General features: G+C 45.1%; 1 protein-coding gene across 5 annotated transcripts in view; it reads left to right on the top strand.

The window, feature by feature from the left end:
• Window positions 1–24,999, top strand: part of COP1 (COP1 E3 ubiquitin ligase) — a 581,242-nt gene that overhangs the window by 259,677 nt on the left and 296,566 nt on the right. For all 5 annotated transcript variants that reach the window (XR_010186699.1, XM_063939703.1, XM_063939702.1 and 2 more), the window contains 3 exons: window positions 981–1,040; window positions 2,349–2,425; window positions 7,631–7,688. Coding sequence is in view for 4 of the 5 variants with exons in the window: in XM_063939703.1 (XP_063795773.1) it covers window positions 981–1,040; window positions 2,349–2,425; window positions 7,631–7,688 (195 nt within the window). In the remaining variant the exon portion in view is untranslated. The remainder of the gene's footprint in view (window positions 1–980; window positions 1,041–2,348; window positions 2,426–7,630; window positions 7,689–24,999) is intronic.

The raw sequence follows: 24,999 nt of genomic DNA, 5'->3' as shown, positions 1-24,999 counted from the left end.
GGATAGAGTGCATTAAGGGGGATATCCAATTAGCCAGTAAATTAGCCCCGGGAAGTTGGCGTGAGCCGCGGCTTATCAGGGATTTTGTTTCACCTGCCTCAGGCAGGCGAAACCAAATCCCCGGAAACAGCCCCGTTTTCATGCGAAAAAGGGTCTGTTTCTACTGAAAACATACAGGTGATTTTGGTAGGAAAGCTATTTTTTTTTTCTCCAGGTGATCCAAATTGGGAAGCCTGTAAAAAACAAACAAAAAAAAACCCGTGAAACATCAGAAAAAAGTGAGAAAAAACAGCCATTTTTCGCACCTGATGTTTCACCTCTACTTGAATACCCCCCTAAGTCTAGCATACTGTCACCAATTCAGGCTCCCTCCGTACATCTAACTGGAGGGCTGAGCCCCGGTGTAAATCGTCCTGTAAGAGTGTTTAGCATAGACGGGACTGCTTTCAGCTGAGATCATGCTCTGTTATCTCTTTATTGCTCTTCTGGGAGACCAGGTGTACAGAATAAGAAGTAAAAAGTGCAAGTGGAACGTGGTAACAGATTATGTTTAATAAAAAAAAATATTCTTTTGTGCCGCAAATTCCATTTTCTTTTCTTTCTGATTTTCACATTTTGTAGGAAAATGAAGTGAAACTACTGGTATATAGGATATTGATGAAACTAGTGCTAAAATACAGAGGCCTATCTCTTGCTCACAATGGGGCAGAAGTCATAAAGCAGTGATAAGTGGAAGGTGATAATGCACCAGCCAATCATTACGGGTTTGAAAAATTACAGTTAGTAGCTGATTTGGCTGGTGCCTTATCACCTTCCACTTATCACTGCTTTATCACTTCTCCAGGCTTAATTCATCTGCCCCAGTGTTTCACGTTAAACTCTCTCCTAGTTCCTGGCAAGTTTGTACGTGGTGAGGAACAAGCCTGTAAAACTTACGTTTCTTGTCCCTTTTTTTTTTCCCTCTTTTCTTCAACTCCCAGCAATTGGAGCAGATCCAGAAAGAGCTGAGTGTGGTGGAGGAAGACATAAAACGCGTAGAGGTGAGACGATTGGATATAGTTGTCTGCTACCAGGTGCTCTTTGCTCTCCTCACCAACATCTGCCTTTGAGGACAGATGGATAACTGCTCTACCATTATTTCAAACAATGGGGCAGATGTATTAACCTGGAGAAGGCATAAGGAAGTGATAAACCAGTGATATGTGCAAGGTGATAAAGGCACCAGCCAATCAGCTCCAATATGTAAATTAACAGTTAGGATCTGATTGGCTGGTGCTTTTATCACCTTACACATATCACTGGTTTATCACTTCCTTATGCCTTCTCCAGGTTAATACATCTGCCCCAGTGTCTGTTGCCCATCATTTCATGATCCTAAAATAATCTGTAATCCCAAATAATATATGATCATCAATCAAACATTGGCCAGGTAGGAGGATGATTGGGATCTGATTAGCGAATGTGGCTAAAAGGCGGTTGCTGCAATTATTTCTCCAAGCAAGCGGACTGCGATGTGAATGGCTGCTTTACATTTTCTGACAAGTTAATATATGGCATAATGTGCCACCTTTGTACATTACATTGCTACTACATGGGACAGAGGAGCTTTGTTACCCTTTAAAATCACACAGAGGCCACAGAAGTCAGGTGACTTCTAATATCCATAATGTTTCAGAGCTTCCTGTTACAGATGTATGAAGGAATAAATTAATATCACTTGTGTGTTATATGGTTTGATACGGGTTGGGTATGGGTTACCGGTGGTCAGCATCCCGGCCGCAGAATGCCTGTGGGGGGGGGGAGGAGGTGAGCGCAATGAAGACCCTTGGGGTTCTATTCCCACTCTGTGGGTGTCGTGGACATCCACGAGTGGCAATAGTCCCTGTTAGTTGGCATGCCGACCGTTGGAATTGAGCGCCGGCAGGATGTTGGGATCAGTATTGTGACCGGTGGTCTCCTGACCACATCCCGTTCTGTACAAATGGCAAACATTTGAACTATTATTCTTTTTACATTCTAGAATACTTGTATAGACGTGGTAGCTGTTTGAAGACCCGACTGCTGTTCTTACAAATAGATTGGAATGTAAGACAAAATTATATGTACAGCAACAGCAGTCTCTTGGGCAACGAGGCTGCTTGACTGTAATCACAAAATAAATGTTAATGATTAGGAACATTATTAAGATGCAATAATAAAAAAAAAAAAAAAAAAAGCACAAACAAGCAGTTTACTTGTATTTAATGTAAACCTCCAAAAATCTAGACATCAGAAGCTCCTGAGACCTGGGATCTTCTCTCTGTTGTAAGATATGAAATAAAGAATACACGTGCCTTTGTCTGTTGTAGGAAATGAGCGGTTTATACTCCCCACGCAGTGAAGACAGCACTGTGCCGCAGTTTGAGGCTCCTTCCCCATCACACAGGTAGGAGTTCGTGTGTGTGAACGTCATTAAATGCACATTCCTTGGCAGGCAGTTGTAAAATGCATGATCATTCTATTGAATCCTTTCTCTGATCGATTATTATCACTTCTTTAAACATTTTTCATAGATTAAGTATCTTTGCAGTCCACACTACTGTATTTGGAAAAACTGACTTTGTCTTTGATACGAATTACATACAGGTGCTTAAACAAAAGGTAAAGTTGGCCCTTACAATCTGCAAGGTGTGGGGTTCTCGTACGTAAGGTAGTGGAATGACCATAGTAGCTGGTAGTGGGGAAAGTGTACAGCAGCTTGGTTATCAGCTGCCTATAATACAGAAGGCATGGATATCTGGCATGTCTGTGAGGTTTCCAGTGTTGTGGCCTGATTGCAAAGAGAAAAGATAGTCAAGAATGGACACGTAAAAATTGAGTTTGTTGCTAGCAGCTGAACGTCTTAATATATCCAGCCATGACTGTCCTTCACCATGTATCTCAGTTGTAGCTGCTTCCTGTTCTGGCTCTGATTACCCCTTCCGTGCTGCACAGACACCTTGTAATGTCACTGCCTTTAAAATGTATTTTATTTATTGGATGATTATGCGGGAGATATATAACACAGCGGATCAATATTGCAGCCCTATCAAATTAATCTGCATGCCCCAATTCATGTACATATCCTTTAATGTGGCTAAAATCATGCATGTTCTTCAGAAGGATAGTAATACATTAGAGACTGTACAAAGAAGGGCAACTAAAATGGTGCATGGCCTACATCACAAAACTTACCCAGAAAGACTAAAAATATGTATAATTTGGAGGAGAGAAGGGAAAGGGGGGGGGGGTGTATGATAAAAACTTTCAAATATATCCAGGGTTTTTCAAAAGTTCAGGAGGGAAACATTCTTCAAATGAAGAGGTGTATTAGAATGCGAGGACATGCACTGAAACTGGAGGCGGAGAGGTTTTCAGGGGAAATTTGAGGAACAATTGCTTCACAGAAAAGGGTAGTGGGCAAGTGGAGTAGCCTCCCATCAGAGGTGGCAGAGGCTAAGACAGTAGAGCAATTTAAACATGCATGGGATAGACATAAGGATATCCTTACAAAGAAATAAGGATCAAATAAGGTTTGAGACAAGCTGGGCCAAGTGGTTCTTATCTGCTGTCACATTCTATGTTACGTCCATGTTCCTGCACCCCCACACCATCCACCCACAAACAAAATGATTGCCCACTTGCATGTAAACAGAAGTGCTAAGCCCTACATTCACTGTTAAGCATGACAAGAAGTGCAAAGTAATATCCCTTCAGTACAGATAGGCAGCCATCCCATCCGCAGCCCCTCCACTCCAACCAGAAAATGTGAGGGAGGTTTTTTTCCCCCTAAAGGGACAGTTAACTGTGAATAGAGCACATTTTTGTTGTCAGCTGTCAGCTATTTCCAGCCTGTGTGTTCTGTTATGAAGTCTGCAGGAATAAAGCATCTTACCGCTAATAGGATCCTCAGAATGCTCTCAACAGCACTGAGTATTTCATAAGAGGAATGTTCTGGTCTTGGAGGCACGGACCTCTGTCCTTGTGTGTTATATTGGTGAAAGTAGCTGCGTGGAACAGATATTTGATAGTAATAGAGGGAAGCTACGTATAAAGCCAGAAATTGTGAATGATATAGTTAGAGAAGCAGGGACCTACAACATTATACAAAATTGTGGCGCCTCACACAGGTCTCTAGATGAAATGTACATATACATCTTGTTACTAGAATGAGCTTGTAATCAACAGATGCCTAGAGCCAGGTGGTGGCGCTGTGCCTTTAGTACTGAACAGCCTGGAGCCAGGCATAAGCACCAACTGCCTAGGGCCAGGAACTGGCACAGTGCCCATGTTTCCATGAATGTGTTTACCCACCATACGGAAACATCAAAGGAGTGAAATACAAAAAATACTAAATTATTACACACAGTTCCAGTTATTACACCGGTCAACCCAATATAAAATGTATGTTAATATCCTGTCAGTTACCGTCCCGGCTGTCAGAATACCAACAGTGAAACCTGTGTGTTTTCGGTAGAAACAGCAGTCTGTTTCCGGGGATTTGGTTTCACCTAAAAATCCCTGATGAGCAGCGCCTAGTGCCAGTTTATCGGGGCTAATTAGATAGCCCCCCCCCCCCCCCTCCCGACGCGACAATTAGCCGCAGTAAGTTGGATATCCCCCTTAGGGTTAGAGCCTGGAGGTTATAAATGCTTGCCCCTCCGATGTCAGCATATTCAGTGTTGGGGTGTTGCGGTTGGTCATGTAACTGCTGACATCTCGACCGACGGCATATCGTATGTGTTCTACTAACTTCTTATCTTCATTGAGTCATTGTATTTTGCTGTTCAGCTATGGGATTCTCTTCCGTTTGGATGACTCCAGTTACATCCTTCTTTTCATATAATAGTGTGATTAGCATCTCAATGCTGACTTCTCAGATTTGTCCCAAATCTCTGGGTAATAAATGTACATTGGTGGAATAGGTATTGAACTGATGAGAAAACCCATCCCATAGCTCTGTGATCTTTAGGAAGCGTGGCTAATTATCTTGATCACTTTTGGACCAAAAGAAGCAATAGCTGGCATTTGTGCTGTAACCCAAGCACATCTTTCATTGTGCTCTCGCATTCGAAGCGTTGTCTGTAACACTTGGCTTCCCATCACTGTTGATGTAGTTCAGCCTCACCTGGAATACGGAAGGTGACTTTTCTCCGTTGTTGACACAGATGAAATGAGTTGTAATAACTCTTAAATCAGCGCAAGAACATGTTTCCTGACAGTAGAATCATTTGTCCCTCCTGGTTGCTCTCGTGTGTACAGCCTCTGCCAGATAAATTAAGGTGTCAAGTATTCAATCAATCCGTCCTGTTTTTGTCTATATGTTACTGGTCTTACAAGCAGAATCGCTTCTCAAGTGCGTGCATGTCCAAAGCTGATGGAGCAGGTTTTTGAAGGGGCACTTGTTATGATTTAATCTCCCAAAACGTAGGTTTATAAATGGCATTGGCTGGCAGGTCGGTAAATAAGTAGGCATTTGTGCATTTACATTTTTCACTGCTGCGGGTAGGCAATGTTTCCTAGTGGACGGCAAATGGTACTTTAAAGGAATAGGAGACTGTCCACTTATCTGCAGTTAGAGCTTTCATATTTTTTATTTTTCTTGTTGTCTGTCCTTTGCACTTTCTTCCCTGTACTAGTAATCATCTCTCTCTATTTAAATTAGATCCAGAGGCCAGGCAATATGTGCCTGTCTCTACATAGATTTAAAATGAAGCTCCCTGAACTCTTACGTGACTTGTTTGATGGGTTATCCGTGTTAAAGAGCCAGGCAGTCTTCATCTGCAAACCTCGTGGCTCCTTTCATTGAATGGATGCACTGGGGGTAGCCAGGTAGCAGTATGAGTAGCATACCTTTTACATCTTCTAATGCAGGCATGTCCAAACTGCGGCCCTCCAGCTGTTGAGAAACTACACATCCCAGCATGACACAGCTTTAGCATTCTCTGACAGCAAAACCGTGTCAGGGCATACTGGGATATGTAGTTTCTCAACAGCTGGAGGGCCGCAGTTTGGACATGCCTGTTCTAATGTTTCTGAGCTACGGCAGAGATGGCTACCAGGATGGCAGATAGACCTTAACCCAGAGGTTCCCAAACTGTGTGCCGTGGCTCCCTGGGGTGCCTCGGGACACTTGCAGGGGTGCCCTGGGTTGGTGGTCCAGGACAAATTCAAATTATTCATGGTCAATATAATAGGCAAAACCAGTGCTGGTGGCTGCCAGTCATAAAATATGTGGCCAAACAGAAGCAAATCTTGTCCCTCACCACACAACTGACCCTAAGGATGACATATAAACGCCATCTACTTAATGTAATATTTCTTTCTAAATTTCTCAATAAGAAATTTTTGGCCTAGGGGTGCCGTGAAAAAAATTCTGATATTCTAGGGCGCCGTGATTCAAAAAAGTTTGGAAACCACTGCCTTAACCACTTAATGGACAATTTATTTCCCCAAAAACCGCTCCGAAATTGTCAGGTTTTTTTAATGAGTGAATTAGGGGAAGAACATGAATTTAACCCTGGCGCTAGTTTACTATTTTAAACTAGCGCTAGTTTGTAACCATCCATTGTTTGCATATCTGTTGTTTTTAGGGATTGTTAAGGGAAGATCCCAAGTGTTATAAACCAGCAGCTCCTATTTGGTAGCGCAGGGCTACATACATATACGTTTGTTATGAATTTAACCCTATCCAAAATGATTTTAGTAAATAAAAAAAATAAAAAAATAAAATATATATATATATATATATATATATATATATATATATATATATATATATATATATATATATATATATATATATATATATATTCCCTCCAAAAATCCCCACCCCCAATCATCAAAACATCGATCGGGAACATCACAGCCATCGCGACTTTAGATTTTATATCCCGGACAGCTGCCAGGTACACAGGGGGGATCTGGGGTGGCTTGGGGGGGTTGTTCTACCCTTACCAGCGGCTGCTATTGTCTGCAGCCGCTGGGGGGTGGGAGTTCCTGTCGTGCTGATCAATCAGCAATGATCTGCAGCACGGCAGACACAGGGGGAGGGTGCAGGGAGGCAGTGGGACCTTTCGGTTCCTCTGCCAGCAGCGGCGGAGGGAAGTTTCTCTTCCCTGCCGCTGCAGGCAGTTTATCTGACTGGTCACATCCTGTGCGACCAGGTCAGATAAAGCACTTGCAGGCATGGTCGCATCTGGTGATACATGGTGCAGTTGGGTGTCCTAGGATGTCATGTCACAGCTTCTCCATAGGTAACGCCTGAGCCACATCTGAGAAAAGCAGGAGAGCCCAACACTGGCAGTGCCCAAAATTAGAACTGGCTCTGCAATCACTAAACCTACCAGTATTGATCGTTCCAGGGACTCAGTAGCGGCAAAACACTGACGGGCCTGGCTCTGCTTCTATGGCGGCACACCTGGAGACTGCTCAGTGCACAGTAGTGTGCCACGGCACAGTGGGTGAAATCACTGCCATATTAGATTTTTTTTAAAAAAGTAAGTCCATAGAGGTTCCCGTCAGCTCTTTTATAGTATTGGTAACAAATTATTTGTTTACAGCACTTGTGTGCCCAAGTGTTAATCGTCTGTTTTTTGTTTTTCCCTTACAGTAGCTTAATCGACTCAACGGAGTACAGCCAACCTCCTGGCTTCAGTGGAAGCTCCCAAGTGAGTTTTTTTTAATTCTTTTATTACTACTGTTCTTATTTAAACAGACACATTGTAGGTGTTCAAGCATTTAATGTTGTGTCTCTTGTCTGTGATGCTCATTTCTCAATGTATTGTATCCACTTGTTTTCTTTCAGCTGCATTTCACAAGAGCAAATTCTGTAAGATGAGAGCAAAACATAATGTCATCCAGTCACATATTCTTAGAAATGGAAAATAACTACAAGTTATTGATTGTATTTTAAAGCTGGCCAATATATATTTACAAAATTAATACATTTTGGCAAAAATTAGCCCAAACAGGATAGAAAGTCATTGTAAAGAAGTGACGTGATTCACACATGGTTCCATGGGCTGACCAGATGGAGAACAAGTTGTGCAGCCATGTCGGCTAAAGTTTATTATAATGGTCCTCCTCTTGTTTATTTGGTACCGCAAGGTGTACACAGTGCCATAGAGTGGTTAGATTTATAAACAGTGGCATGAGTACCAGTGGACTATAACGTTATTACAGTATATAAATACAAATATTACAGTAAAACCACAATAAAAGTGCAGGGAGACACCTACAACATTCAAGTCAGAACTGCCGTCTTGTCTTTCCGACTTTTTTAGCTCGGATACTGTTCCCACCTATTCCTTTGGGCTGCCGTTTTTCCGACAGGTTGGCAATTCCGACTTGTCGGAAAACACGTGGATCAGCGAATCCAACAAAACACGTGGATACGTTGCCAAATCAGACAGGTTTTAGCCCCGTTTCCGTCAATGTCAATCCGACTTTAAAGAAAGTCGGATTGACGTTGTCGGGAATGGCCAAATCCTGTCGAATTTGGCCGCTAATTGAATACTGAAATGTCGGATCCTTTCCGCCGGAAAGGATCATGTAATACTAGGGGTACTGGTAGAAAAGTCAGACTTAGCGAGGGAGTGAAGGGCGTGGGAGGAAGTCACCAGACTAGGGAAGAGGTGGCAGTCTGCAGGGGAGCATATGGGACAGGAGGGAGTGTGGGCAAAGGGGAGATTGCATTTCTGACTGAGGACTTTATATGTGAGTTGAGGAGTGTAGGTAGATTCTGAGGTGGATAGGGAGCGTGTAAAAGAGGTTACAGAGGGGGAGGAAGACTTTTGTGTAATATACCTTTGGGAATATATCTTAATACATAACTTGAATATAGTTATTCTGACTAATGGGGCCCACACACGGTGCTATTTGTGCTAGGTGCGATTTGAGCCTGTACAATGTGTGCTATGCGATTTGGATTAAGTGGTATATGCTATTTGAACTACACCCAATTTTGAAAACACTACAATGTACTACTATATGTGATGTAGTACAAAAATACCTGCCTGCACATACTATTTTGCCTTGAGATATGGACTAGACCGGAACACGCATCGCATTGCGAGGGACAATACACACTGTGCGATTTGAACTAGACACAATGCTATTTGAGCTAAAAAGATCAAATATCATGCGAGAATCGCACCGTGTGTGGCCCCCATAAGGATTAAAATCCAAAGTGAATTATAGTTTTTGTTAAAAGTTTAATTAGGGTTTGTATAATGTGTAACCCAATTACGACTTGCATATGCCTTTGTGTACCGTACATTAATATATGGGATTTACGCAATGTGCAGTAAGACGAGGCTTCCTCCATGAACTTTCTCAAGTTTTTGGAACACCAAAGTATGCTCACTGCTGCAATACTTGTAGTTGTGGCTATGTTACCCATAGTCCCTTGTAATGTACTCATTAGCCAGCATGGAAAATTTACAAATACACCAGTTTTCCTGCAAACATTCTTCATATGCTCAGTTCAATGACCTTCCTACCTTGCGATTTGATTGTGTTTATATCCAAACACCTGAAAAGTAACCTAGTTTAAGTTAAAATGTCCAAGTACAGGTGCATTTATTTTGATTTGTGAATAACGTAGAATATATCCAACATCCCACCTGTATTAAATAAGTAAATTTTTTTGCTTTTGTATCCAGTATAAAGAAAGTATGTTTGCACTTAGCCGCTGTTCAATATTGTACGCTCAACATTAATTTGCTGCCTATTATTTAGTAAGAATATTATTGGCCACCGTGGTTATTTGTGTGGAAACACGTGCTGTATCCTTGGACCAATTACCATATACAGCTGACAATTGGACATCTTGAATCATGCTATACTAATCATAGCTAATCGTTGGTTGGCGTTACTACATTGTACAAACCATTTTGTAAAACATACCTATATTTTTGTTGGCTTTCTAGCACTCTGTTTTCGTTTTCAAATTGGTTGAAGTTCGCTTCTAGGGCGGATAACCTATTTTTCGCGATTTTTCCTGATGTTTCACCAAATTTTTTTTACATTTTTTTTTTTTTTATACAGGCTATCCAGATTGATATCCTGTAAAAAAAAACAAAAAAAAAAAAAACCTTTCTCCCGAAAACACACAGGTTCAGTGAAACTTGTATGTTTTCGGTAGAAACCACCCCATTTTCGCACAAAAACTGGGCTGTTTCTGGGGATTTGGTTTCACCGGTCACATGACGGGGAGCGGCCATGTGACCGGCATCAGGTAACTCCCGTTAAGCCACCACTCGTGTAGGCTTATTGGGGGTAATAGGATAGCCCCTGGCGGGACAATTAGTCCTGGTACATTGGATATCCCCCTGTATGTCTGTCTTGCGTAATTTTTGACTGAGCCACCTGCTTTCCATAGTGATGAGTCTTAAGATTGTAAAGACTTGCATTGACTACCCCCTCTTCCGGGTTTTTGTTCCACGTGTAGGAGATGATGAGCACATTCGCTATACTGCAGAATTCCTATTGAGATACTATTGGGTATAATGTTGTCTAGGGATGGGGAACCCTATTGTAGTGCCGCAGGGTTAAATATTATGTCAGTACTTCCTTGTCCTTTTTAAATAAATCTGGTTTAACTTTTTTTTGTTTAGTTTTTGTAATGAACGGTCACTGAAAACATTTGTTCTTATTGATCTAGCCTTAAATTGATACTAAAATATATATCTTTCATGAGACTTGTTACTATGTGTGTGTACACAAAATTGATAAATGCAGCTTCCAGAATGAACTCTAAACTTTCACAATTTGATTGCAAGATATAGACCTTTTGGGGATACATCTACATACATTTGGTAAAAGTATGACTATTTGAGTAACCGAGGCATAGTTGAATTAAAGTAATGGAATCGTCATGCTGTGATAATGGAATTACCAAGCGGGCAACGAGCATTGTAATTGTTAATACAAAACTGAGTTTTGAGGTAATATGTAATACTTTTTTTTATCTCTATTTCTTTTTTTCCCTTTTTCTGCAACTGAAACAACTTTACCTTTGTACGTTTTGATTTAACCATCATGGCGAGAGAATTATTTATGGCTGTGGAATTGCTCTTATTTCCATTATACGAACTCTGATATTGTGTATTAATTTAATCAAACACCTTTTTCATTGCTTTATGTGCAAATGAATGAAAGCCCATTTATATGTTCATTCAGTGAACACTGATAGTTTAAAAAGACCTAATATGAAGCACTAGAGCACATATCAAAATGATTTTCCTCTATTAGCAAAATACAGCACTCCAACTGATTACTAATGCCAACATCTTACTTCCTGTTTTGGGATGAATTTAATTTAGCAAGTGTGAAAAAGGGTGGTGGCTTCGGCTTTAACGTCCGGACTGTTCAGTTAAAGCCCCCTTTTCGTGCCTGGTAAATTACACTGTTAATGGGTATTAACCCATAGAATCTGATAACCTCCCGGACCTATGTGTTAACGTGTTCGTGGCACCCAAAAACAGGCTATTTATAGAGTATTTCAAGACTGCTCATGCTCAAAAAATAAATAAGAATCCCTCTTAACTGCAGCCTGAGGGCTGCCTTCAGCACTGATTGAATAGCCCTCTGCTTCAATTAGCCTGCAGTAAATTACCGTGTCTAATAAAATTACGGCTTCTGCGTCCGTATTTTCATGGAATTGCTCACCAGTTATTTCTTTGGCCTTTGGATTAACAGTGTGAGCGAATAATGTTACGTTCCATAGATGTAAATGCATCATAAACCCATGGGTACCAATATATATGATTTAGGTGCACCTTTAAATGTAGTAGTCGTTCATCCTTAAGACCGCTAAAAGAATGTATAACCATGGTTGAAGGTTATCTGATCAGTTAGATAATAGGATTGGGGGAAAAAATTCAGTGGAAATGTCGTTTAAGGTGAAATTGGATGAGTTCAGCTCTTTTGCTTCCAAATGAATCCAGCCTGTAAAGAGCACAGGTTTTAGGAAAAAGCTGATAGCTGTCAAAGAGCTGGAAAATTTGGTTCAACACTCACTGACCGGTACAAAATGACATTTTGAAAGCATTTCCTATGATACATCCTTTTGATTTGTGTTTTTTCCCATGTCTTGGCTTATGGGACCAGCAACGGCTGAATGCTCTGATTCAGTAATTGTAATGCTTGTAGCTGAAATGAGTTTGAGACAATGAGGCCATAAATGGTATCATTTTCTGTGCCCCTACGGAATCGGCAGCCAGGCTTATCTTTGTATTGTGGTTGTGCAACAAAATGTAGGTTGCCATTAAAATGCCTAATTTCTGAAATAATTGCGGTAATTGTTGATTTGCATTTGAGCGTCCAGGCATCTGTTACTGGGCACTGTTACAGAAATGTGGAACATTTGCAGTGGGTTATTCTCATTGCAGGATTACTTTGGAATAGGTGAGATTATTGGGTTGACCTTTTTTTTTTTTTTTTTCTTTCTTTCTCTACGGCAATTGATAAGTAGGATTATGAGTGGTCTTTCCAAGATTCAAAGCATACCTATTTCCTACAACAGTCCAGACATCCGCTGTGTTGGTCAACTCAGTGTTAACGAGAATGCAGCTTTTCAGAGGCATTAGTCAGTTGATGTACCACGTGTCTCCCTGGTGTAACTGATTCGCAGTGGGTTCAGATGGCTAGGACAGTTTGTTATACTGGATTGGTCATTAACATCTACAAGGCTGGTCAGACTGGTGTCGGGGCATTGTCATTGTAGACTGAATCAGACAGTAGTTTTTGTTTGTTTCAGAATTTAGTTAAAAAGGTCATGTCTAAAAATGTGCTAATCGTGAAGCTTGCCATTGGTCTCATTACTTTATTAGGAAATGTTTTATATGTGGCAATGAGGCGGCACTCACCAGACTTGCAAAAGGTAAAACACGTCCTTTATTGAATAGCTACGTTTTGGGCCTCCGACCTTTGTCAGGGACAAGTATCACGATACTTGTCCCTGATGAGGGGTGAAGTCCCGAAACATAGGAATTCAATAAAGGACGTTTTTTTACTTTTTGCAAGTCTGGTGAGTGCCGCCTCATTGTCACATATATCCATAGAGTCAACACCTTCGGGAAGGCACCACAGCAAGACTGTATTTCATACACAAGGAGTGCCGGGCACAGGAATAGTGTATGTGTATAAGTGTATGTATGTATATATGTATGTATGTATATATGTGTGTATGTATGTATATATATATATATATATATATATATATATATATATATATATATAATATTATTTCTCTAACGTCCTAGTGGATGCTGGGGACTCCGTCAGGACCATGGGGAATAGCGGCTCCGCAGGAGACAGGGCACAAAAGCAAGCTTTTAGGATCACATGGTGTGTACTGGCTCCTCCCCCTATGACCCTCCTCCAAGCCTCAGTTAGGTTTTTGTGCCCGGCCGAGAAGGGTGCAATCTAGGTGGCTCTCTTAAAGAGTTACTTAGAAAAAGTTTTTAGGTTCTTTATTTTCAGTGAGTCCTGCTGGCAACAGGCTCACTGCATCGAGGGACTTAGGGGAGAGATTTTCAACTCACCTGCGTGCAGGATGGATTGGATTCTTAGGCTACTGGACATAGCTCCAGAGGGAGTCGGAACACAGGGGTCGCCCTGGGGTTCGTCCCGGAGCCGCGCCGCCGACCCCCCTTGCAGACGCTGAAGATGAAGAGGTCCGGAACCAGGCGGCAGAAGACTCTCAGTCTTCATCAGGTAGCGCACAGCACTGCAGCTGTGCGCCATTGTTGTCAGCACACTTCACACAGCGGTCACGGAGGGTGCAGGGCGCTGGGGGGGGGCGCCCTGGGCAGCAATGTATAATACCTGTATGGCGAAAAATACATCACATATAGCCCTTGAGGCTATATGGATGTATTTAACCCCTGCCAGATATCTAAAACTCCGGAGAAGAAGCCCGCCGAAAAGGGGGCGGGGCCTATTCTCCTCAGCACACAGCGCCATTTTCCCTCACAGAAAGGCTGGTGGGAAGGCTCCCATGCTCTCCCCTGCACTGCACTACAGAAACAGGGTTAAAACAGAGAGGGGGGGCACTGATTTGGCGATATGTATATATATTAAAATGCTATAAGGGAGGAACACTTATATAAAGGTTGTCCCTGGATAATTATAGCGTTTTGGTGTGTGCTGGCAAACTCTCCCTCTGTCTCCCCAAAGGGCTAGTGGGTCCTGTCCTCTATCAGAGCATTCCCTATGTGTGTGCTGTATGTCGGTACGTGTGTGTCGACATGTATGAGGAAAATATTGGTGAGGAGGCGGAGCAAATTGCCTGTAATGGTGATGTCACTCTCTAGGGAGTCGACACCGGAATGGATGGCTTATTTATGGAAATTACGTGACAATGTCAACACGCTGCAAGCCGGTTGACGACATGAGAGGGCCGGCGAACAAATTAGTATCTGTCCAGGCGTCTCAAACACCGTCAGGGGCTGTAAAATGCCCATTTACCTCAGTCGGTCGACACAGACCCAGACACGGACACTGATTTCAGTGTCGACGGTGAAGAAACAAACGTATTTTCTTTTAGGGCCACACGTTAAGGGCAATGAAGGAGGTGTTACATATTTCTGATACTCCAAGTACCACAAAAAAGGGTATTATGTGTGAGGTGAAAAAACTACCTGTAGTTTTTCCTGAATCAGATAAATTAAATGAAGTGTGTGATGATGCGTGGGTTTCCCCCGATAGAAAATTATTGGCGGTATACCCTTTCCCGCCAGAAGTTAAGGCGCGGTGGGAAACACCCCTCAGGGTGGATAAGGCGCTCACACGCTTATCAGAACAAGTGGCGGTACCATCTACGGATAGGGCCGTACTTAAGGAGCCAGCTGATAGGAGGCTGAAAAATATCCTAAAAAGTATACACACACATGCTGGTGTTATACTGCGACCAGCGATCGCCTCAGCCTGGATGTGCAGAGCTGAGGTGGCTTGGTCGGATTCCCTGACTAAAAATATTGATACCTTTGACAGGGACAGTATTTTATTGACTATAGAGCATTTAAAGGATGCATTTCTATATATGCGAGATGCGCAGAGGGATATTTGCACTCTGGCATCAAGAGTAAATGCGATGTCCATATCTGCCAGAAGATGTTTATGGACACGACAGTGGTCAGGGGATGCAGATTCCAAACGGCACAAAGATGTATTGCCGTATAAAGGGGAGGAGTTATTTGGGGTCGGTCCATGGGACCTGGTGGCCAGGGCAACTGCTGGAAAATCCACCGTTTTTTACCCTAAGTCACATCTCTGCAGAAAAAGACACAGTCTTTTCAGCCTCAGTCCTTTCGTCCCTATAAGAGTCATATCTGCCCAGGGATAGAGGAAAGGGAAGAAGACTGCAGCAGGCAGCCCATTCCCAGGAACAGAAGCCCTCCACCGCTTCTACCAAGATCTCAGCATGACGCTGGGACCGTACAGGACCCCTGGATCCTACAAGTAGTATCCAAGGGGTACAGATTGGAAGGTCGAGAGGTTTCCCCCCTCGCAGGTTCCTGTAGTCTGCTGTACCAATGTCTCCCTCCGACAGGGAGGCAGTATTGAAAACAATTCACAAGCTGTATTCCCAGCAGGTGATAAATAAAATTACCCCTCCGACAACAAGGAAAGGGGTATTACTCCACACTATATGGTGGTACTGAAGGCTAGGTGAGACCTATTCTAAATCTGAAAAATTTGAACACTTACAAGGGTTCAAATCCAGATGGAGTCACTCAGAGCAGTGATAGCAAAGAACAAGGGGACTATATGGTGTCCCGGGACATCAGGGATGCTTACCTCCATGTCCCAAAATTTGCCTTTTCTCACCAAGGGTACCTCAGGTTCGTGGTACAGAACTGTCACTATCAGTTTCAAGACGATGCCGTTGGATTGTCCAAGGCACCCCGGGTCCTTACCAAGGTAATGACCGAAAGGAGGATTCGTCTTCAAAGAAAATGGACGACCTCCTGATAAGAACAAGGTCCAGAGAACAGTTGGAGGTCGGAGTAGCACTATCTCAAGTAGTTCTACGACAGCACGGGTGGATTCTAAATATTCCAAAACCGCAGTTGTTCCGACGACACGTCTGCTGGTCCTAGGGATGATTCTGGACACAGTCCAGGAAAAGGCGTTTCTCCCAGAGGAGAAAGCCAGGGAGTTATCCGAGCTAATCGGGATCCTCCTAAAACCAGGAAAAGTGTCAGTGCATCATTGCACAAGAGTCCTGGTAAAAATGGTGGCTTATTACGAAGCGCTTCCATTCGGCAGATTTCACGCAAGAACTCTTCAGTGGGATCTGCTGGACAAATGGTCCGGATCGCATCTTCAGATGCATCAGCGGATAACCCTATATCCAAGGACAAGGGTGTCTCTCCTGTGGTGATTACAGAGTGCTCATCTTCTAGAGGGCCGCAGATTCGGCATTCAGGATGGATGCTCGTGACCACGGAGGGCAGCCTGAGAGGCTGGGGAGCAGTCACACAAGGAGTGTGATCAAGTCTGGAGAATTCTCTCCACATAAATATACTGGAGCTAAGAGCAAATTTATAATGCTCTAAGCTTAGCAAGACCTCTGCTTCAAGGTCAGCCGGTATTGATCCAGTGGGATAACATCACGGCAGTCGCCCACGTAAACAGAAAGGGCGGCACAAGAAGCAGGAGGGCAGTGGCAAAACTGCAATGATTTTTCGCTAGGCGGAAAATCATGTGATAGCACTGTCAGCAGTGTTCATTCCGGGAGTGGACGACTGGGAAGCAGACTTCCTCAGCAGGCACGACCTCCACCCGGGAGAGTGGGAACTTCATCGGGAAGTTTTCCGCATGATTGTGAACCGTTGGGAAAGACCAAAGGTGGACATGATGGCGTCCCGCCCGAACAAAAAATGGGACAGGTATTGCGCCAGGTCACGAGACCTTCAGGCGATAGCTGTGGACGTCCTGGTAACACCGTGGGTGTAACAGTCGGTGTATGTGTTCCCTCCTCTGCTTCTCATAACCAAGGTATTGAGAATTATAAGACATAGAGGAGTAAGAACTATACTCGTGGCTCCGGATTGGCCAAGAGGGACTTGGTAACCGGAACTTCAAGAGATGCTCACAGAGGACTAATGGCCTCGGGAGCTAAGAAGGGATTTGCTTTCAGCAAGTACCATGTCTGTTCCAAGAGGAACCGTGGCATTGGCCTTTAAGAAAGGACCTGCTCCAGCAGGGACCTTGTCTGTTCCAAGACTTACCGCGACTGCGTTTGACGGCATGGCGGTTTGAACGCCGGATCCTAAGGGAAAAGGCATTCCGGAAGAGGTCATACCTACCCTGGTCAAAGCCAGGAAGGAGGTGACCGCACAACGTTATCGCCACATGTGGTAAAAATATGTTGCGTGGGTGAGGCCAGGAAGGCCCCACGAAAAAATTTCAACTAGGTCGATTTCTGCACTTCCTGCAAACAGGAGTGTCTATGAGCCTCAAATTGGGGTCCATTAAGGTTCAAGTTTCGGCCCTATAGATTTTCTTCCAGAAAGAATTGGCTTCAGTTCCTGAAGTCCAGATATACATCCTTTGTGTGCCTCCAGTGGCACCGTGGGATCTCAACGTAGTGTTGGGATTCCTCAAATCATATTGGTTTGAACCACTCAAATCTGTGGATTTGAAATATCTCACATGGAAAGTGACCATGCTGTTGGCCCTGGCCTCGGCCAGGCGATTGTCAAAATTGGCGGCTTTGTCTTACAAAAGCCCATATTTGATTTTCCATTCGGACAGGGCAGAACTGCGGACTCGTCCCCAGTTTCTTCCTAAGGTGGTGTCAGCGTTTCACCTGAAACAACCTATTGTGGTGCCTGCGGCTACTAGGGACTTGGAGGACTCCAAGTTGCTAGACGTTGTCAGGGCCCTGAAAATATATATATATAAATAATTCCAGGACGGCTGGAGTCAGAAAGTCTGACTTGCTGTTTATATTGTAGGCACCCAAAAAAGCTGGGTGCTCCTTCTTCTAAGCAGACTATTGCTCGTTGGATTTGTAGTACAATTCAGCTTGCACATTCTGTGGCAGGCCTGCCACAGCCAAAATCTGTAAGTGCCCATTTCACAAGGAAGGTGGGCTCATCTTGGGTGGCTGCCCGAGGGGTCTCGGCTTTACAACTTTGCCGAGCAGCTACTTGGTCAGGGGCAAACACGTTTGCTAAATTCTACAAATTTGATACCCTGGCTGAGGAGGACCTGGAGTTCTCTCATTCGGTGCTGCAGAGTCATCCGCACTCTCCCGCCCGTTTGGGAGCTTTGGTATAATCCCCATGGTCCTGACGGAGTCCCCAGCATCCACTAGGACGTTAGAGAAAATAAGATTTTACTTACCGATAAATCTATTTCTCATAGTCCGTAGTGGATGCTGGGCGCCCATCCCAAGTGCGGATTGTCTGCATTACTTGTACATAGTTATTGTTACAAAAAAATCGGGTTATTATTGTTGTGAGCCATCTTTTTTAGAGGCTACTTCATTGTTATCATACTGTTAACTGGGTTCAAATCACAAGTTGTACGGTGTGATTGGTGTGGCTGGTATGAGTCTTACCCGGGATTCAAGATCCTTCCTTATTGTGTACGCTCGTCCGGGCACAGTTCCTAACTGAGGCTTGGAGGAGGGTCATAGGGGGAGGAGCCAGTACACACCATGTGATCCTAAAAGCTTGCTTTTGTGCCCTGTCTCCTGCGGAGCCGCTATTCCCCATGGTCCTGACGGAGTCCCCAGCATCCACTACGGACTATGAGAAATAGATTTATCGGTAAGTAAAATCTTATTTTCTCTGACGTCCTAAGTGGATGCTGGGACTCCGTAAGGACCATGGGGATTAGCGGCTCCGCAGGAGACTGGGCACAACTAAAGAAAGCTTTAGGACTACCTGGTGTGCACTGGCTCCTCCCACTAAGACCCTCCTCCAGACCTCAGTTAGATTCTTGTGCCCGGCTGAGCTGGATGCACACTAGGGGCTCTCCTGAGCTCCTAGAAAGAAAGTATATTTTAGGTTTTTTATTTTACAGTGAGATCTGCTGGCAACAGACTCACTGCAGCGAGGGACTAAGGGGAGAAGAAGCGAACCTACCTAACTGGTGGTAGCTTGGGCTTCTTAGGCTACTGGACACCATTAGCTCCAGAGGGATCGACCGCATGGAACCGGCCATTGATGTTCGGTCCCGGAGCCGCGCCGCCGGCCCCCTTACAGAGCCAGAAGCAAGAAGTGTTCCGGAAAATCGGCGGCAGAAGACTTCAGTCTTCACCAAGGTAGCGCACAGCACTGCAGCTGTGCGCCATTGCTCCTCATGCACACCTCACACTCCGGTCACTGATGGGTGCAGGGCGCTGGGGGGGGGGGGCGCCCTGAGCAGCAATATAAACACCTTGCCTGGCAAAAATATCACAATATATAGCCCCAGAGGCTATATATGTGATAAATACCCCTGCCAGAATCCATAAAAAAGCGGGAGAAAAGTCTGCGAAAAAGGGGCGGAGCTATCTCCCTCAGCACACTGGCGCCATTTTCTCTTCACAGTGCAGCTGGAAGACAGCTCCCCAGGCTCTCCCCTGTAGTTTTCAGACTCAAAGGGTTAAAAAGAGAGGGGGGGGGCACTAAATTTAGGCGCAATATTGTTTATACAAGCAGCTATTGGGGGAAAAATCACTCAGTTAGTGTTAATCCCTGCATTATATAGCGCTCTGGTGTGTGCTGGCATACTCTCTCTCTGTCTCCCCAAAGGACTTTGTGGGGTCCTGTCCTCAGTCAGAGCATTCCCTGTGTGTGTGCTGTGTGTCGGTACGGCTGTGTTGACATGTGGGATGAGGAAGGTTACGTGGAGGTGGAGCTGAGGCCGATAAATGGGATGTCGCCCCCTGTGGGGACGACACCAGAGTGGATGGATAGGTGGAAGGTATTAACCGACAATGTCAACTCCTTACATAGAAGGCTGGATGACGTAAAACAGCTGTGGGACAGCCGGCTTCTCAGCCCGCGCCTGCCCAGGCGTCTCAAAGGCCATCAGGGGCTCAAAAAAGCGCCCGTTACCTCAGATGGCAGACACAGATGTCGACACGGAGTCTGACTCCAGTGTCGACGAGGTTGAGACATATACACAATCCACTAGGAACATCCGTTACATGATCTCGGCAATGAAAAATGTGTTACGCATTTCTGACATGAACCCAAGTACCACATAAAAGGGGTTTTATTTTTGGGGAGAAAAAGCAGCCAGTGTTTTGTTCCCCCATCAGATGAATGAATGAAGTGTGTAAAGTAGCGTGGGTTCCCCCGATAAGAAACTGGTAATTTCTAAAAAGTTACTGATGGCGTACCCTTTCCCGCCAGAGGATAGGTCACGTTGGGAGATATCCCTTAGGGTGGATAAGGCGCTCACACGGTTGTCAAAAAAGGTGGCACTGCCATCTTAGGATACGGCCACCTTGAAGGAGCCTGCTGATAAAAAGCAGGAGGCTATCCTGAAGTCTGTATATACACACTCAGGTTATATACTGAGACCTGCAATTGCCTCAGCATAAATCGTGCTGCTGCAGCGTGGTCTGATACCCAGTCAGATAATATTAATACTCTAAGACAGGGATAATAGTTTGCTAACATAGAGCATATTAAAGACGTCGTCTTAGATATAAAGGATGCACAGAGGGATATTTGCCGGCTGGCATCCAGAATTAATGCAATGTCCATTCTGCCAGGAGGGTATTAGAAACCCGGCAGTGGACAGGTGATGCTGCCTATAAAAGGCACATGGAGATTCTGCCTTATAAGGGTGAGGAATTGTTTGGGGATGGTCTCTGGGACCTCGTATCCACAGCAACAGCTGGGAAGAAAATTTTTTACCTCAGGTTTCCTCACAGCCTAAGAAAGCACTGTATTTTCAGGTACAGTCCTTTCGGCTTCAGAAAAGCAAGCGGGTCAAAGGCGCTTCCTTTCTGCACAGAGACAAGGGAAGAAGGAAAAAGCTGCACCAGCAGCCAGTTCCCAGGATCAAAAATCTTCCCCCGCTTCCTCTGAGTCCACCGCATGACGTTGGGGCTCCACAGGTGGAGACAGGTGCGGTAGGGGTGCGTCTCGGGAACTTCAGGGACCAGTGGGCTTGCCCACAGGTGGATCCCTAGGTTCTGCAAATAGTATCACAGGGATACAGGCTGGAGTACGAGGCGACTCCCCCTCGCCGTTACCTCACATCAGCCTTGCCTGCTGCCCTCGGAGAAAGGTAGTACTGGCGGCAATTCACAAGCTGTACTTCCAGCAGGTGAAATCAAGGTACCCCTCCTTCAACAAGGCCGGGGTTACTATTCCAAAATGTTGTGGTACCGAAACCAGACGGTTCGGTGAGACCCATTCTAAAATTGAAAGCCTTGAACACTTATATACGAAGGTTCAAGTTCAAAATGGAATCGCTCAGGGCGATTATTGCAAGCCTGGAGAATTTCATGGTATCACTGGACATCAAGGATGCTTACCTGCATGTCCCTATTTACCCTCTTCACCAGGAGTACCTCATAATTGTGGTACAGGATTGTCATTACCAATTCCAGACGTTGCCGTTGGTCTGTCCCCGGCACCGAGGTATTTACCAAGGTAATGGCCGAAATAATTATCCCGTACTTGGACGATCTCCTTATAAAGGCGAGGTCCAGGGAGCAGTTGTTCGGCGGAGTAGCACTATCTCGGGAAGTGCTACAACAGCACGGCTGGATTCTGAATATTCCAAAGTCGCAGCTGGTTCCTACGACGCATCTACTGTTCCTGGGTATGGTTCTGGACACAGAACAGGATAAAAAGGGTTTCTCCCGGAGGAGAAGTCCAAGGAGTTGTCGTCTCTAGACAGAGACCTCCTAATACGTATACAGGTGTCGGTGCATCAATGCACGCGAGCCCTGGGAAGGATGGTGGCTTCTTACGAAGAAATTCCATTCGCCAGGTCCCATGCAAGGATTTTCCAGTGGGATCTGTTGGACAAGTGGTCCGGGTCGCATCTTCAGATGCATCGGCGGATAACCCTGTCTCCAAGGGCCAGGGTGTCGCTGTTGTGGTGGCTGCAGAGTGCTCATCTTCTAGGGGGCCGCAGATTCGGCATACAGGACTGGGTCCTGGTGACCACGGATGCCAGCCTTCGAGGCTGGGGGGCAGTCACACAGGGAAGAAACTTCCAAGGCTATGGAAAAGTCAGGAGACTTCCCTACACATAAATATCTGGAACTAAGGGCCATTTACAATGCCCTAAGTCAGGCTAGACCCCTGCTTCAACACCGGCCGGTGCTGATCCAGTCAGACAACATCACGGTGGTCGCTCATGTAAACCGACAGGGCGGCACAAGAAGCAGGATGGCAATGGCAGAAGCCACAAGGATTCTCCGATGGGCGGAAAATCATGTGTCAGCACTGTCAGCAGGGTTCATTCCCGGAGTGGACAACTGAGAAGCAGACTTTCTCAGAAGACACGACCTCCACCCGGGAGAGTGGGGACTTCATCCAGAAGTCTTCCAAATGATTGTACACCGTCCCGCCTCAACAAAAAGCTACAAAGATATTGCGCCAGGTCAAGGGACCCTCAGGCGATAGCTGTGGACGCTCTGGTAACACCGTGGGTGTACCAGTCGGTGTATGTGTTCCCTTCTCTGCCTCTCTTACCCAGGGTAATGAGAATAATAAGAAGGAGAGGAGTAAGAACTATACTCATTGTTCCGGGTTGGCCAAGAAGAGCTTGGTAACCAGAACTCCAAGAAATGATCTCAGAGGACCCATGGCCTCTGCCGCTCAGACAGGACCTGCTGCAGCAGGGGGCCTGTCTGTTCCAAGACGTACCGCGGCTGCGTTTGACGGCATGGCGGTTGAACGCCGGATCCTGAAGGAAAAGGGCATTCCGGAGGAAGTTATCCCTATGCTATTTAAAGCTAGGAAAGAAGTGAACGCAAACCATTATCACCGCATATGGTGGAAATATGTTGCGTGCTGTGAGGCCAGGAAGGCCCCAAAGGAGAAATTTCAGCTAGGTCGATTTCTGCACTTCCTACAGTCAGAGGTGACTATGGGCCTAAAATTGGATTCCATGAAGGTCCAGATTTCGACTCTATCGATTTTCTTCCAAAATAGAACTGGCTTCACTGCCTGAAGTTCGGACTTTTGTTAAGGGAGTGCTGCATAGTCAGCCCCCGTTTGTGCCTCAAGTGGCACCGTGGGATCTCAACGTGGTGTTGGATTTCCTGAAGTCGCATTGGGTTGAGCCACTTAAATCCGTGGAGCTACAATACCTCACGTGGAAAGTGGTCATGCTGTGGGCCGTGGCGTCGGCTAGTTGTGTATCAGAATTGGCGGCTTTGTCATACAAAAGCCCTTATCTGTATTTTATATGGATAAGGCGGAATTGAGGACTCGTTCCCAATTCCTTCCTAAGGTGGTATCAGTTTTTCATGTGAACCAACCTATTGTGGTGCCTGCGGCTACTTGGGACTTGGAGGATTCCAAGTTACTGGACGTAGTCAGGGCCCTGAAAAGTATATGTTTCCAGGACGGCTGGAGTCAGGAAAACTGACTCGCTATTTATCCTGTATGCACCCAACAAGCTGGGTGCTCCTGCTTCTAAGCAGACTATTGCTCGCTGGATCTGTAGCACGATTCAACTTGCACATGCTGCGGCTGGACTGCCGCACCCTAAATCTGTAAAAGCCCATTCCACGAGGAAAGTGGGCTCTTCTTGGGCGGCTGCCCGAGGGGTCTCGGCTTTACAACTTTGCCGAGCTGTTACTTGGTCGAGTTCAAACATTTTTGCAACAGTCTACAAGTTTGATACCCTGGCTGAGGAGGACCTAGAGTTTGCTCATTCGGTGCTGCAGAGTCATCCGCACTCTCCCGCCCGTTTAGGAGCTTTGGTATAATCCCCATGGTCCTTACGGAGTCCCAGCATCCATTTAGGACGTCAGAGAAAATAAGATTTTACTCACCGGTAAATCTATTACTTGTAGTCCGTAGTGGATGCTGGGCGCCCATCCCAAGTGCGGATTGTCTGCAATACTTGTTTATAGTTATTGCCTAACTAAAGGGTTATTGTTGAGCCATCTGTTGAGAGGCTCAGTTATATTTCATACTGTTAACTGGGTATAGTATCACGAGTTATACGGTGTGATTGGTGTGGCTGGTATGAGTCTTACCCGGGATTCAAAATCCTTCCTATTTGTGTCAGCTCTTCCGGGCACAGTATCCTAACTGAGGTCTGGAGGAGGGTCTTAGTGGGAGGAGCCAGTGCACACCAGGTAGTCCTAAAGCTTTCTTTAGTTGTGCCCAGTCTCCTGCGGAGCCGCTAATCCCCATGGTCCTTACGGAGTCCCAGCATCCACTACGGACTACGAGAAATAGATTTACCGGTGAGTAAAATCTTATTATTATATTTATTTGTGTGTGAACAGAAACTCTTTAAAACTGCAGTTTTAGATTCCCATGGCCTACTCACTGTTGAATATACCTCACTTTCCTCTGTTCCCCGTGTCCAAATTTAGGTGTCATACTAGAATCTGTGCTCTCCCCATCTCTCTCTCTCTCTCTCTCTCTCTCTCTCTCTCTCTCTCTCTCTCTCTCTCTCTCTCTCTCTCTCTCTCTCTCTCAATCCTGTCATTTGCATCTCCACAACTTTTCAGTGATTGGGCCTTTTCTCACCCTGAAAGTCTCTTATCCATGCACTCATCCTCTATCGCCTTGATTACTGTGATGTTCTTGTCACCAGCCTACCTATTTCCCACCTTGCCCCATTCAATCTATGCACCCCGCTGCTCAGACAGAAAGTAGGGCGATATTAACTTCTCTGAGCACAGCAATCTGCCTGATGTCTCCTCTGAGTTCTCAGCCATCACTCTCCTCAGTCTGTGCTGCGGTCAGTTTAGCCTCCTGCGTTCGGCTAATACTCTGAGGGGCTGGGTAAGCAGCTGAGGCAGGCTGCACGGTGAGC

Source organism: Pseudophryne corroboree, chromosome 9, assembly GCF_028390025.1.
Source record: "Pseudophryne corroboree isolate aPseCor3 chromosome 9, aPseCor3.hap2, whole genome shotgun sequence".
NCBI classification, from domain to species: Eukaryota; Metazoa; Chordata; class Amphibia; order Anura; family Myobatrachidae; genus Pseudophryne; species Pseudophryne corroboree.
Note: the sequence above shows the minus strand (reverse complement) of the source record. Positions and strands in the feature narration are given on the sequence as shown.